We start from the raw sequence: 15,218 nt of genomic DNA on the forward strand, positions 1-15,218 counted from the left end.
TTTTGTTTTCTGTGTTTTTGTTTGTTTCCACCACATTGATTTTTTAAAGACTCATGGTATTTTCAACTCACTCTCTAAATCTCCTGCGGGCTCAGAGGTGATCAAACAATGATCCTTATTGACTTGTTGACGATATCGTACCCTTTTCTATATTGACCGAGCACCTTATTTATGTACCTCTATCTCCTGGTACGAGCTGTTGATCATAGCAATGAGCATGTTGAGAAGGACGACCACCATGGTGACATTATAGACTCCGTACAGCACGTAGCCGATGTTCTCTATAAACTTATGGTCGTACTTCAGCACCACGGAGATCACTTCAGAAAGCCCGAAGATCGACCAGAAAAGAGTCTTAAAACTCTCCTCCACCCTGCAAGGAAAGAGATAGAAGATGAGGCAGTAAGAAAATGGTACATGGCAGTGAACACACACACAAAAGCCCACCGTGTTAACAGCTCGACACATGCACACACGCACATACAAACACACAAAATGCATTTTAATGTCGTGGGGTTTATGAGGTGGCACTGATGAAATAACTGATGAGTCATGTCCAATTTGAACACATTATTCCATTTATCTCTCACACACACACCTACACACACAATTACACACATGCACTGCACATACACATACATAAAAATGTTTGACATCTGCAAAACCAAAAAAACTGGAAAATGACTCAAGTTCAGCATTTGAGAGATCATTTGGTTTATATAAGCGAGTTCATTAAATCTGCAGCTTTGTCCTGTGATGACCTTTACAAAATACTGAACCATCACTATAATTAATGGGGAAACAATAAAGGTTTGTTTTTCACTCCATGGCTTAAAGGGGAACTTGGGTGTTTTTCAACCAGGACCCTATTTTCCCATGTTTTTAGGGACTAATCGGGACAATTTTTGAAATTGGTGGAGCATGAGTGAGAGTGCAATTCTTCTCTGCTAAAAGTGCTTGTTTTAGCCACTGACAGGCTCAGATTCTTATTGCAAGTCTTTAGGCCGCAACTTCTTCTTGAATGAGACCTTTTTAGGCCCAACAGCAAACAGACCGGATCAAGCAAAAGGGGGAAAAATGGTTTGATTCACTGTAGGGTCCTTTCCAAAATGTTTTCAGACACTTACAATAACAACCTTAGCCTGTCAGTGGCAAAAACAAGCATTTTTATTAGATGTACATTTGATAACAACGATTACATGGCAGTCGGTTCGCTGCAGCATTCTCACTCAATACTAGACCAATTTAAAAAACTGTTTTCCCCATTAGTTTACCTTGCATGACGGCTGGATTCTATATACCCAATTTTTGCATATCACAGGATCGCAAATCCATTTTGTCAGGCTTCAAGCATTGAGTTTGTCTCCATACAACCAGCTCTAACCAATTAGTAAGGAGCTACTGGCAGCTGTAAGGAGAGGTAAATGTTTGTTCAAAACAACAGTGGCAGCTCCTAAAGAAGTTAGTGTCAATGCTGCAGTAGCATCAGTGATATCCGAACTGGAGAGTATTTCTTCATTGTAAGAAGAGAAAAGGACAGCACTGAAGGATTTTGCTTTTCTCCTGACTGGCTTCCACATGGACAGTGTGTGACAGTGGCAGACAGATGGCTCGTCCAATCATGTGCCAGGTATTTTCTGAAAGTGTCTGTCCTTTTCCAAACAGTTTCCAATGAGTATTAGTCACTTGGACTCAAAAACATGGAAACAAAAATGTTTCAGGTTGAAAAATAATGATTTCGCCTCTAAAATAAATGTGAAGTAGCCTTTTTTTAGGGGTGTCGAGGCTGAATGTAAGAAGATAAATGAAGAAACATTTAAACTCAGAGTTTATTAAAGTCACTCAAAAGACACTGAACGTTTTTCATGGATGACAAATTTACTTCCTTCGGTTAAATTTGAGTGTCACTGTGAATTAAATTTCTGTTCGATGTAGTGACACCACACAGCAGTTGTGGTTGAAATACTTAAAGTCCTTGTCTTCCTCCAATCAAATATGATACATCAAACTCTGCTAATAATGTGTCCTTTCCTGAGGTCCAGAATCAAATCTCTGCTCAGCACGAGGGATCGTTCTCTGACAAGGACCCAAGCAAAGCAGCATAAAGCTGCCAGACCTGTCACATTGACATTCAGGTACATGTCTGTCGTTAAATATTCCATGAGTTGCAAGCATGGGCTTGAGATGACAGAGGGGGGCTCAGTAGGGAGGAAGAAGCCGCTTGGTAGGATTGCTGCAGGGCTGGAGGTGAGAGGAGGCTGTGGGGAGAGAAGATCTATAGGCTCCTGCTCTGAAGCTGTGGGCGTCTTCCAACTTAACTTCTTTCAAAGAGACATAGTTTCATTGGCAAGCAGAGAGCTAGGTAGAAGTACAGAGAGGAAAAAACACCACCTCACATATATGAAAAGACAGAGACAGAAACAAACACACAGGCACAGACTCTTCTCTTCTCTCACACACACACATACATGAAAACAGAGACTACTCCGGGTACTTCAGCTTTGACCTTTCAGGCAGAAAGCAATACACACTCTTTAACCTTCAAGACCAGACCTGTGTGTGTGTGTGTGTTCTCTCTCTCTCAGATTCAAAACATCTAACATCTACCTTGTGCTTTTATCCAACACATTTCCTTGAAAAACACATCGCTCTCTAGGAAAACATTACAAACACATTGAGTGCTCCCAGCTGATGTAGACAGAAGGATAAAACTGTAATTACTAAGATATTGTAAACCCCTTTACTGTCTTTCTTGCATCATATTAATCACAGAAACTTGTTGATTGTTGTTGCTCATGAGAAACATTTTTCCGAAATAGCTGCATCAGACTGGCCCTGAGTCTGCGTGCAGACATTATTCCCTGAGCATCTCTGAACTATAGCTCAATGGCATAATTAATGGTAAGTACACACCATGTATTTATAGTTACTCACCTTTGAATACATGATTTATTTCAAACATAATCTCACATGGAAAAGGCGTCCCATTATCATTGATCCCTCCATGTTAACATGTATTGACGATCTGCTCAGCAACTAACACGACAGATGTCCTCATGATATTAATGCCTCGGATCACTGCTATATATGAGGTGATGCACAGAGCTTTGTACGACGTGATAATCAGTGGTGGAAGAAATATTCAGATCGTTTACTTCAGTAAAAGTACTAACACCAAACTGTGAAGTAAAGGTCCTGAATTCAAAACCTTACGGAAGTAAAAGCAAAAAGTAAAAAGACTTCCTCCTCATAGACATAAAGCTCCTGAAAATGTATGTATGAAGTGTATTAGAGTGCAGGGTGCTATATGCAAACTCCAACATCAGAACTCCAAACTAAACGTCATAATAGACCATTTATCAATGCCACCTATAACAACACATATGAGCGTTTGTCAAAATGAGCGTTTCGCGGCTCACGGTACATCTAACAGTTTTAAAATTAGCACAAAAGTCATTATACATACATGTACGCTTCATGGTTGTAAAAAGGCTGCAGTTTCTGTGAATTTAGGCTACAAAATCACTGACCTAGGTTTAGGGAAACAAACGTCCTGCTAAGGCGTTATAAATGACAGTTTAAACAGTAGATAAAAAAGTAAGTAAAAAACGTGCTTCATAAACCATGAGCCACAGAAGTTATGTAAAAAGTAATTTACTTCTGTTTTCACATAGGACACAAACCTCGTTCTGCTGGGTGAAAGTCTGCCGTTTGTTTAGCCCATCCACCTCCCCTTCCTCCCACCATGAGTCTGCCATTTAAACTCTGCATCGCCATCAATCACTACTACACTGTAATAAATTATTCTGTAGTCATTTAATTTTACTTAATATATTTGATAAAATGTATTAAATATAAATGCGTCCTCGATTTTGAGGCAGTTGTTTAAGTAACTTTAATATAAAAATGTTTGAGATATAATCTACTTATTTTGATCACATTAAATATAATCTTTATGTGTATGTAATTCTAAATCAAGAGAATTTTGAATGAATCCAACACAATAGAATTAAGAATTAAGAATTAAGAATTAAGAATTTCTGTTTTTAATTGACAGGCACTTCCTGTTAGTTATTAACTCAACTTGTAACGTAGTTAGATTTAATTAATAATATTGCGTGCAATTTTATTGAGTAGCTATTGTTTATCATTTTTTACAGTGTACTCCGTCAGCAAGATGGCAGCTGACGACAGTTTAAAATGTAAATATGAGTCATATTTTGCTGCCTGTACAAAGGCCCTTTACTGTTGTTTTTGAGGGGAGACCAGTCTCACAAAATCAGTTTCCTGCTAAACTTTGAACTTTATTTAGTTCACATTTCAGATGACTGTTTTCTTTTTTTTCTCAGTGGTTCGGAGTGGGTGGGACTTATTAGTGTATAGTGCTAAATACTTCTCTGCGGAACAATCAGAATTTAGCAACACTTGAATCAGTTGGTGGCTGCTGTGAAATCTGGTCAAACCACACACACCAGCCACATCTCCTCGAAATAGAAATTGTAAAACTTTATAGTTATTTGAAATATCTTCATTGAACATGCTTGCCTCAAGTTGTGCATGTGGGCCCTCCTTTTAGAACAGAATCACAACCATTCAATCTGACAGCCCAGATGCAGAACTCCTGAGACAGCATGGATATAAAGGAATGGCACATTACAGTATCACTATGATAACCACCAACACATTACAGTGACATCCGGCACTGGAGGCATGTGTAAACAGCAACACATTCACAAACATTAATAGTAGTCCTTTTCATGCTGCAGTAACAGATAGCCGAGGCATCAGACAGACGTTTCTCACTCATTATTCACATCACACCCATTCACCAGCCTATCGTACAATCAGGAGAGCTGAGGAAGGTGATTTTACTGGCCTTGCCTTGAAAACCTGTAATTCCAAGCCTTCCCTCTTTAAATAATGCCTCGTCACTTATCTGAGCCCCTCACAAGATAAAAACGCTTTCCCGTTGCTTTGAAATATGAAACAAAATAAAAAAGGAGACAATTATCTGGTCTCTATTACGTTATATACCGATTATCTTTTTAATCAAATTATTCTGTCTTCCAGCTCTCCTTCCTACTCGTGTGAAATGCTCACTCGATTTACATTTTTATATTCCAAAAAAAATGTGAGTGTAGATAATGATGAAGGGCTTTGTTCCAGGCAACATTAATGTGCCATTAAACCAGACACTGGCAGGGACAAACGCACACACATAATTAAAAGTGCACACTCGCCACAGTGCTGGCTATTTATACACACTGTTCATCTGTTCGCCTGGGCAGACTCGTAGTTTAATATAAAGCTCCTGTGTATGACATTTATGTGTTGGCAGCGTTACTGAACATGAACCCTCCTTATAGCACCATCCAAGTCAGCAATGGACTAGAATACATAGCTACATTCATTACACCTCCTCACTTTTAGCCAAAATAAACGAATACAAATAGAATGTGGAGAGAAGTGAAGAGATTATTTGGGGGGGAGATAAAAACGGATGTATCTGTTTTTGTAAATGATCCCTTCATGTATATATGAGAGGAGAGGGTCCTCTTCCCGAATGGATAATGTTGACGCATGAACAGCCGGTGCTGCTGTGCACCGTCATTTGTTTTGCTCACCTTGTTTTCTGCTTATTTGATTCAGTAAAATCTGTGCGAGATGCCTCTCTGGGAGGGAGAGCAATTATGAAAAATCTAAAATGTATCCTTGGAGATCAACAACATTGATAAATTTGAATTTGTCTTCTGCTAATGTCAGCTGGGGTACTGGTCATGCGTGTATTATGCAATAACCAGTAAGTGAGATATATGAGATGCTCGATACTCTGGATGATTGGAGACTTTTTAACAACATAAGAATGAGATGATTTCATTTCAAACTCTGTGTGTGTGTGTGTGTGTGTGTGTGTGTGTGTGTGTGTATATGTAATAACATCATTGTACAACAGGCGGTGATTCAGCAGGGACAGTGGGCATCTGGAGACAGAGATGGACAGTGTGTTATTATCTGTTATTAAGAGTGACAGCTCCCGATAGGCTACAGCATTACGGTTTCACACAAACACACACGCACACGCACACACACACACACACACACACGCACACGCACACGCACACACACACACACACACAAACACACACACACACACACACACACTCCCTGCAGGACACTTGCAGTAAAGAACTTACTCACTCTCTCTCTCTCTGCCACACACACACACACACACACACACATACACTCCACATTCAGCATTGTGTGCGTCTATGTGTGCGAGGGACTGGTGGTGAGTCACCTCGGCTCTGCAGGAGCAACCCAAACCAAATCAGCGACAGGCCCAAATCAACCTCGTTCCCCCAGAGACATGCTCTCTGTCTCCCTTGCTTTACGATTCAACTTTGACTCTTTCGTTGTCTTAGTTCCTCTCGCTATCATGTTTGCCTCGCACCAATTTTCTCGTTATATATTCCCATTGCTTTTATATCTTTCTATGCATCACCCTCTCTTCCTCTCCTGCACCCTTTACATCTTTCATCCATACAGCTTTAGCTATTTCTGTCACTCAATCTAATCATATGATTTATACTTTTATTTTTCATTATGTCCCCCTCTCATATATTTCTCCTCTTTGTTTAATCTGTAGCAATATTCTCACATTGGCCAAATGTAAATGTAGACTGTGATCGGCTGCTCACAGCCTACTGCTCTGTCTCTCTCCTTCTGCCCTTCAGTCATTAGCAAGATATTAAATTTCTCCTTCTAGATCACCTCTCCTCTCCTCTCCTCTCCTCTCCTCTCCTCTCCTCTCCTCTCCTCTCCTCTCCTCTCCTCTCCTCTCCTCTCCTCTCCTTGCAGGGAGACAAGTAGTCAGACAGACAGGCAACTATAGATGCAACATCTTTAAATATTAAATTGAGTTTAACTTTCTATCTGTCGCGCCAAAGGAACTGTCACCATGGCGACAGCAGGGGTTGGGCCTTGCCCACCTCTGGTTTTAATGAATGAATGAATGTTGTTCCCCAGAGATGCTCGCCTGCCTGTCTGTCTGCTTGCCTGCATGCGTGTTTAATAGACAGACAAAAAGAGCGAGAGCAAAAGAGAAAGAGGAACTGAACGAACGCTGATGTGTGTGTCTCATGAGTGTGCCTGTTTACTACTGTGTGCGTGTTTGTGTGACAGGCGGTGGGATACAAAATGAGGCGGAAAAAGAGAGCAACGCAAACAGAGGCTGTTTTGGTGTCTTCAGGCAAGTTGTGAGAGAAATCTTATTAAGCGGGGAATACAACACCACAAGACGAGCAATTAAGAGTGTTTTGATACTGAATCAAGCACAACATCAAGTTTTTTTTCGAAATATGCCTGCTTGCTGTCTGTCTCTCTGTTAGTCTGTGTTGTATTCATGTTTTTGATCTTTTCAAATTACGTAGCACAAACCATTGTGTCGGGCTGATTTGGATTTTGGTTTCTATTATGTGTGAGCAGAAGGGTTCTACAGGAAAACAGATGGGAAATGACAGTTTTGTTTTGCAATTTTTATTTATGAATTAAACTGTTGGTTGGTCATTAGTCCTCCCTAGAACTTTAATTGTCCAACCATAGCAAAAGCTATCTTAAGTCAAGGAGTCAAGGATTCTCCACATGTTGAAGCAGTCTGCATAAGGCTCCAGTTAGGAATACCAATACGAATTTGTCTGAAAACTGATACCTAGGTTTAAGTATCGGCCTATACAGAGTACTGATCTGATACCAGGGTTTGATTAATAAGCTGTATGTCTCACTTTGTGGAAGTTACTGGGATCATTATTTTATGCATAAGATTGGTTTGGTTTGGTTTGACTTAAACATTTCCTTCCTTTCTGTTAAAAAAATCGGTAACGCTTTATATTAAGGTCCTTGTAATAACCATTAATTAACAAGTAATAAGGCCCTTGTAAGTCCTTACAAGATGTTTATTAACATCATTGTGTGTGTATATAAGCTTATATAAGTGTTAATAATGGCATTACAAACACCCATGACCCACCCATTATGTCTTTGCCATGCCTAAAATATACTTTATTGCTCATCTATTATAAGTTAACTATAAGTTAACTATGCTTTTTGCAACTGCCAGATCTAAAGCGAGAACAATGCCTTATTACTTGTTAATTAAAGGTTATTAAGGACCTTATTATAAAGCGTTACCAAAAAATCTAACAAATACATAGATATAATTTTGTGAATTGTTGTTTACACAGTCGCCTGTAAAGTTGGAATAATTTTGTTTTCAGACACTATCCTCTGTTAATTGTGGTTTCATTTTCTTATTGATATGTTTGGAGGAGATTAATTATTAAAGTTTTGACAAGATATGCAATTTATCTGTCAATAACAAATCACATTGTCACAATCATTTCATGGAAAGAGGTAAAAAAAATATTTTATTCCAACTTTATGGGCATCCTAGTATTATTGAAATAATAAATTGAGCATGAGCAACTTGGTAAGAAAATCAATTGATGTGTAAACCTTGTAAATTCAGCAATTATTCAAGACTTAAACAGGGATTCATATTCCAGTATAAAGCAATACAACTGCATAAAATGAACATTTCTATTATTAGCCCCCTCAGCTATCCGGTCTACCGCTGCACTAATGTTGACAGACTAATTAATTAGACTTGCTGACACCCAATCCAGCTATTTTATTCAGTATTAGATCAAAATCAAAATAGAAAAAAATAAGAAATAAAAAGAAATACATACTGAGAAATTGGCTTCTACGCATATGGTGTGAAAATGCAAACAATGAAGCATTACTGTAATCTTTGTCTTACACCAAGTATGTAACAAGAAGCAACCAATATTAATTTAGAAAGACAAAGTCTAATTTTACATTTCTCCTTGTCATACTTATAATACTGGGAATTACAAGCACTACACTATAATACAGCAATTACTGTTTTATTTCCATGTATTTTGCACGGCTCCTCGGAAATATGAAATCTTTCCTGTCCACCTTTGTCTGAACTCAGCTTCACATTGTTTCAAAAACTACTATGAATGATACATGTCTCTTTAGTTTCTAATTCATTTTAATTAATTATTCATGTGATTTTCTAATGAACTGTATTGGCGAGTTTCCATGATCATATGTGGGCTGATTTCACTTCTATGGAGCCTTTTAACTCAACTAAAGGAATGAATTCCAATACAAAGATTTCTATTAAGCGCTGCTTCTGAAGGATTACATCTCAGCAAGAGGGGAAATTGAATACTTAACATCATTTGGCGTGGTAATGGAAGAATTTATTGAAAAATACTGACTATTGGCACAAACTCTAAAGCTACTGGTCCGAGCACTGACATTTAAGAGCCCATATTGGTCACACCTCGTGAATGTATTCAGTTTCTGTCATTTTCGTCCGTCTCTTCTCTCCGTCTGCCTCACCTTAATTGTAATTGTGTCTCCTCTCCTCGTTTTGACATGCTGATGTGCTTGACTAGTAAAGGTTGAATACGACACCTCTGCCTCGCCTTCAGAGCTAATAAATTCTCTCTTTTGCTCACGCCGACTCTGTCTCAACCATCTCTTTCACTCCCAGCTCTCTCTGCCACCTCATCCTCCTTTCAGACCCTGTCTCTCTCACTGAGATCCAAGTCTTGCCGCCACGTTTTAACTCTATCTGTCACTCTGGACTCAACCACTCACACTCTTTGTCTTTCTCTCAGTCTTCACTTCAGCTTCAATTGCATATTCCAACCTACATCTTCATCTCTGCATTCCTATGTGACATCATTTATCCATTCCTCGCTCCTTTTTCCTCTGTTTGCTTCCCTGCCCTCTCTCTATTTCTGTCTCTCTGTCTCCGACTCTGTCTTGTGTCACTCTGTCAGTACATTGTATTACATGTCTTTGTCCTTGACTATAATCTGATATGCCTCCTGGCTTGCCAGTACTGTTTCAGTGCTCATGCGGTGTCTTTCAATTCAATTCAAATACATTGATTGATTGATTGATTGAGAATTTTATTTCGAACATATTAAAGTCAACAAAAACACAAAAAATGAGATAAAATAAAAGTGAAAAGAAAAGAAATATACAATGACAGAAAAAAAAGAAAAGGAAAATAAAACGAGATCAGGTCAAACATGTACATGCAAAAGCTCAGTTGTTCATTTCTCTTAACACATTAAATTAAATCATACATTTTCAAAAGGGAGTAGGAAGAAGTACACTTATAAATTCCTACCCCTTCTCCTCTGCTTATTATATTATTATTATTATTACTATTACTTATATTATTATAATTTATAGACTATCTAACTATGTATATCTTCTTGAATTGAAGAATATTAGTGTTCTGTTTAAGTTCAGTGTCCAAATTATTCCACAGTTTAACCCCAAATGTTGAAATGCACATACCCTTCCTGGTTGTACGAAAGCAAAGATTTTTAAATTTGAGCTCTCCCCTTAAATTGTAACCACATTCCCTTTCACAAAACATTTTTGTATGTTGTCTGGAAGTATATTATTTTTTGCTTTATACATTATTTGTGCTGTGTTGTATTCTACAAGATCCATTAGCTTCAAGATTTTGGATTTTACAAATACATGCATGTTTGGAATGAAAACAAAATCCATGTTACCAAATAAACTCAATGACCCGAACCGACACAACCTAAAACAGAACTATGGTCTATAAACTGCACGTTACAGGGAAGGTATTATGCACATTTAAGGATTCATGTAGTATTTTTGGATTCATGTAGTATTTTTGGTTTCTACTTGAAGGTTTACTTTAACATTCAAGAATTGTTAATTGTTAATTGCGTCATACTGCTGCCCCTTTATTCCCCCTCTGTCATAAAAACTTTAGTGTCTGTCTCTTTAAGCCCTGCTTACGAAAAAGCTCGGTAGAAATTGATTCGTCAACATTTCCGGGTCGTCCGCAGATATGCTCTCTCTATGTCTCTGTACCGTCCATCATTGCAGCCAGGGAAATGACCGACAGTAGAGCTGCACTTTGTACTGCAAAAACTCACCAATAAAAGCTTCAAAACACACAATCTAACATTTCAGTAGAAATGTGATCTGAAATCAGAAACAAATTAATGACATCGACAACCATGATTACAGCTTTCTCTGACGTTAGCATGTAGCTACATGAAGCGGCGGAATGACTGTAACAGATTAAAGAAGCTGTGGTTTCTGCCATAAAAAATCATCAATGTAAAGTTACAAACCAAAAGCTACAACAAAAAACCCTAACAACAAGGGGAATCAAGATTTTTTTGTTTCCTTGAGGTTAGCATGTAGCCACATGTAGCAGGGCATGTGATGTAAACATTACAGTAATGTGCCTGAAGCAGATGACCATATATGGAAATCCATTAGAAGCTAATGAATGTTCAAGATGAGAGTAGAAACAATGGTTGGAAACAGAGATTTCTGATTGGTCAGAAACCTGAGGGTTTTGCTCACAAGGATTACTTTTCCATAAGTTTAAAAACACTGAATCTTTGGTCCAATTTAATATGAACACCTGGACTTGTAACATTATATATGTGACAGAAAATAAGGAAAATTATAGTTTGTCTAATTCTGTGCTGAGCTTGTGTGGCTGTGTTTCTGTCTGCTTCTCTGTGCGCCTGACCTTCTCTCATCCTCTCTCATTCCCTCACCCTTCTTCCTTCTCCTTTGTCTATGCATCCTGGCTGGTCTCCCACATTTTGTCTGAACAAACAGCCGAGCCAAAAACACCCTCCTCTGCATATACATCTCTCCCTGTGGTTCTCTTTCATTCCCTCCATCTCCCCCACCCTCCTCCTCCTCCCGCTGGACTTTATCTCCCGACTTTGTTGCGGAGCTGTTAGCCGTCCCTATGATTGTGCTGCATTTATTATTTCCACTGTTTCAGCATCAGTATTATCATTATTTTGATTTTTTTTCAAGGTCCTTGACACCCCGCTGTGTCTTTTTCTGTTACTGCCAAAAAATATGCACGTCTTTCGCGTCTGACTGTTTCAAAACACTTTGCTTTTTCATTCATCTCTCTCCTTTTGTGCCGGCCCTCTCCCTCTCTCTCTGTCTGTCTGTCTGTCTGTGTTGTCACGCATGGTTGACTAGAACATAGAGACAGGTCCACTGCTCCATCACTGCTGTCCAAATTAGACTCCTAAAAGCATGTGTGTGTGAATTGATCTGTACATAAACGTCCTTAAGTCCACCTAAACACCTTTTATAGCATATGCACGGACAAACAGTGAGAGAAATGTGTGTGACCCTTGTGTGTGTCCCTGCTAAAGTCTGTTTGCACATTTATGTGTGGGCACTCTACAAAGGGCATGTGGTGTGTGTGTGTCTGTGTGTGTGTGTGTGTGTGTGTGTGTGTGTGTGTGTGTGTATGTGTGTGTGAGAGAGAGAGAGTCGGATAGCTGTCTGAGTCTTCGTGCCTCTGGGGATTGGGTATGTGTGGCTATTACTGCTCAGTCTTCATTAAGCCCTCTCCAGCTGTGCATGTTTGTGTATTTGAGTGTGAGTTTTAGCTTTTGTCAGTGAGTGAGGGAGAGTGATATCCTCCACCATGCTCCACCCTCCTTCCCATTGCATCCCTCCCCCCGTCCCCCTCCTGGGGTATCATTACTACCGACACCTGGCTCCCTCCTCATCTTCCTGTATCAGAGCTATCAGACCAGCCCTTTTTTCTGCCCTCCATCAAACATGCCCTGTCAGATAGCTTAAGTCACACAGAACTCAAGCACAAGCACACACACTTCCATCCACATGCTGTGTGGCAGAGACAAAAGTAATGGACAGCACATTGTTCTTTTGAGAATGCCCTTTTGCGCACAGCATAGGCAAGACCATTTTGGAAAGGCGTGCCAAACATATTGCAGCCACATCTAGTAATTAAATTGAGTGTGACAGAAATATAAACATTCACAGACACAAAAGAGACACACAAATGCATCACAGACTGCAAATTCTATCTATACACTTATAGACAAAATATTATAAACAAAAGGGTGGGCACAACAAAGAATTAGACACAGTACAAAAACACAGTTCAGTCCAGGCTTTTGCTCTGTCAAACACCATGCAGACAGGTTGAGATTTAGAACCAGACTGACCCCTGGTGGCAAGACCGACAACAACAGCTGAATTCATTTCTGACATTCAAAAACCGTCTCCATGCAGCTCCAACTGCCAGAGTAAGAAATTGAGAAGCTGCCAGAGGAACACCAGTGTGGCTCATTTACAGGCAGGGACAGCTTCTTGCCAAAGAAAAGAAAAAATAACTGACTCGAAATACAGTCAGTGGTTGTCAAAATGAGCAGAAATAGTTTCTATTTTTATCACGGCTGTGTTAATGCTGATTTGAAATCAGCCTTGATGTTGATCCATAATGCAGAGAGGGGAAGTGATGAGGGGACAAATGTACAAAGCTGGATCGTACACTCACGATGGAAATGACTGTGTAATGGCGATGATAAGGCACTTCTATCTGCAGGGCCTGGGGTCTTTTCTGTACTTGTCCTTTGCTTTTTGAGAAGTCTTCATTATGTCTGACTCTCGGGTTGTGACCACAATCTCTCTCACTGTCCATCTCACTCCATTAGTGTCTGTTTCTACCTTTCTATCGGCCCTTCTATCAGCTACCTCCGTCTCGTGCCGCTGCTCTCTGTCGGCTCATCACGTTGCCTGGATCTTTGGCTCCGTGTGGGCAGCCAAGCAGAACTCACAGCCTCTAAGAGCCCTGGGCTACAGCTCAGCAGAGGAGCTACTGTATATGCACAGTGCAGAGGTGCAGGGGAAGTCAGCATGGGAATGTAGAGTCCACACACTAGAAATCCAACCACACCCGCTTTATGATCAGTGATTCTATCTAAGGTGAATGTTCAGCAGGTCATAAACTTGGAAATTATTCCCTGGCTTCACATACTGAACTGTGGAATATGTGAGCGGTCAAACATCTGGTGCATTTAAATAAACAGCTGAGGGTGCATAAATACAACAGACAGGTACTTGATGTTGTTGCACAGATTTAACCCCATCTACTTTTATGTGGCACATGTGCTGGTGGTGTGTGATAAATAAACTGTCTGGCAGCAATTTCCTAACTTTCTGACCTGATAATGCTCAGCAAAGGTGTGTAAATGTTTGTGGACAATGTTTGTAGACTAAGCTTAGCTACACACATACTAAAGAGAAAAGCCTCCGTATCAAGTGGACAATATCAAGACCCAAAGCCCAGGCAGGTGGACAGACAGGTGTATAACCAGATAAGAAGAACAGGCAGGCATACAGATGGATAGGCAAACAGTCTGGCACGGTGAAGTCTGCCAGGAAAACTGAATCACAATCACTCTACAGCTTGCCAAAACAACTAGAAACAGCAAAGTGGTGGCAACGCTTGCAGGTCATTCTGACTTTATCTTTTTTAATCCTTTAGTTTTGTTCTGGGGAAAAATCTTAGACCCAAGATAAATAACTGAACGATAACATTGGAAAAGGTAGGCTTTTTCTCGTAATGCAAGCAAAATGTGGTGCATCAAACTACTGCATGCTTTACTAGGAGATCCCCAAACCAGCAACCGCAAACAAGCCAACAGCACAAGCTTTATGCTTATGAGGAGACAGATGTTGACACCTGGAAGCAGTTTGTCATGGCTGGAAATCCTGTTAATACAAATTTCACTGAGGGCAAGATTTCAGCTCACACTGTTCTTCGCTGATATGAAAAACATGTAAGGTAAATTATGCAAAAGAGCAAAAAACATCATGCTCCACTAAATGTACTGATTGGTTTCTGAACGTGTCTGTTCCTCTGACCTGGTGGGATGACTCATCACCCATCATGCAGAAAGGCGAAGCTACGTGACTTCTTTAGTCCAGGTTGTCTTGCAACTAGGAAATGTGAACTTAACATACAAAATGCTAAACTACAATTAAATAGAGTTTTCCAATCTGGTTAGGAAGAAAAAGAGAACAGTATATGGCAACGTAATTACAGACCAACTTGTAAAGTGATGCTTTGCTCTATTGGAATGAGCAGAAATGGTGTAAAGCCATCTGTTTAAATCTGTGGATGTCTTCCTCTGAGAAAATGAATAATGATATATGACAGGGGGACACCTCAGAGAGAGTTTTCATTTTGAGATAAATGATGATAAACTGACTCGCTGAAAGAGTCTGTCAGCAGCCAAAGATGGATAACTTTCCTGCAAATATCA

At 39.7% G+C, this 15,218-nt stretch overlaps 1 protein-coding gene across 1 annotated transcript in view; it reads right to left on the reverse strand.

Annotated features, from left to right (window-relative positions):
- LOC131982299 (short transient receptor potential channel 7-like) overlaps positions 1–15,218 on the reverse strand; it is a 57,556-nt gene that overhangs the window by 7,658 nt on the left and 34,680 nt on the right. Inside the window, exon 8 of the mRNA XM_059346917.1 lies at positions 178–373. Within this exon, the coding sequence (XP_059202900.1) occupies positions 178–373 (196 nt within the window). The remainder of the gene's footprint in view (positions 1–177; positions 374–15,218) is intronic.

The sequence above is a fragment of the Centropristis striata genome, chromosome 12 (assembly GCF_030273125.1).
Source record: "Centropristis striata isolate RG_2023a ecotype Rhode Island chromosome 12, C.striata_1.0, whole genome shotgun sequence".
Lineage (NCBI taxonomy): Eukaryota > Metazoa > Chordata > Actinopteri > Perciformes > Serranidae > Centropristis > Centropristis striata.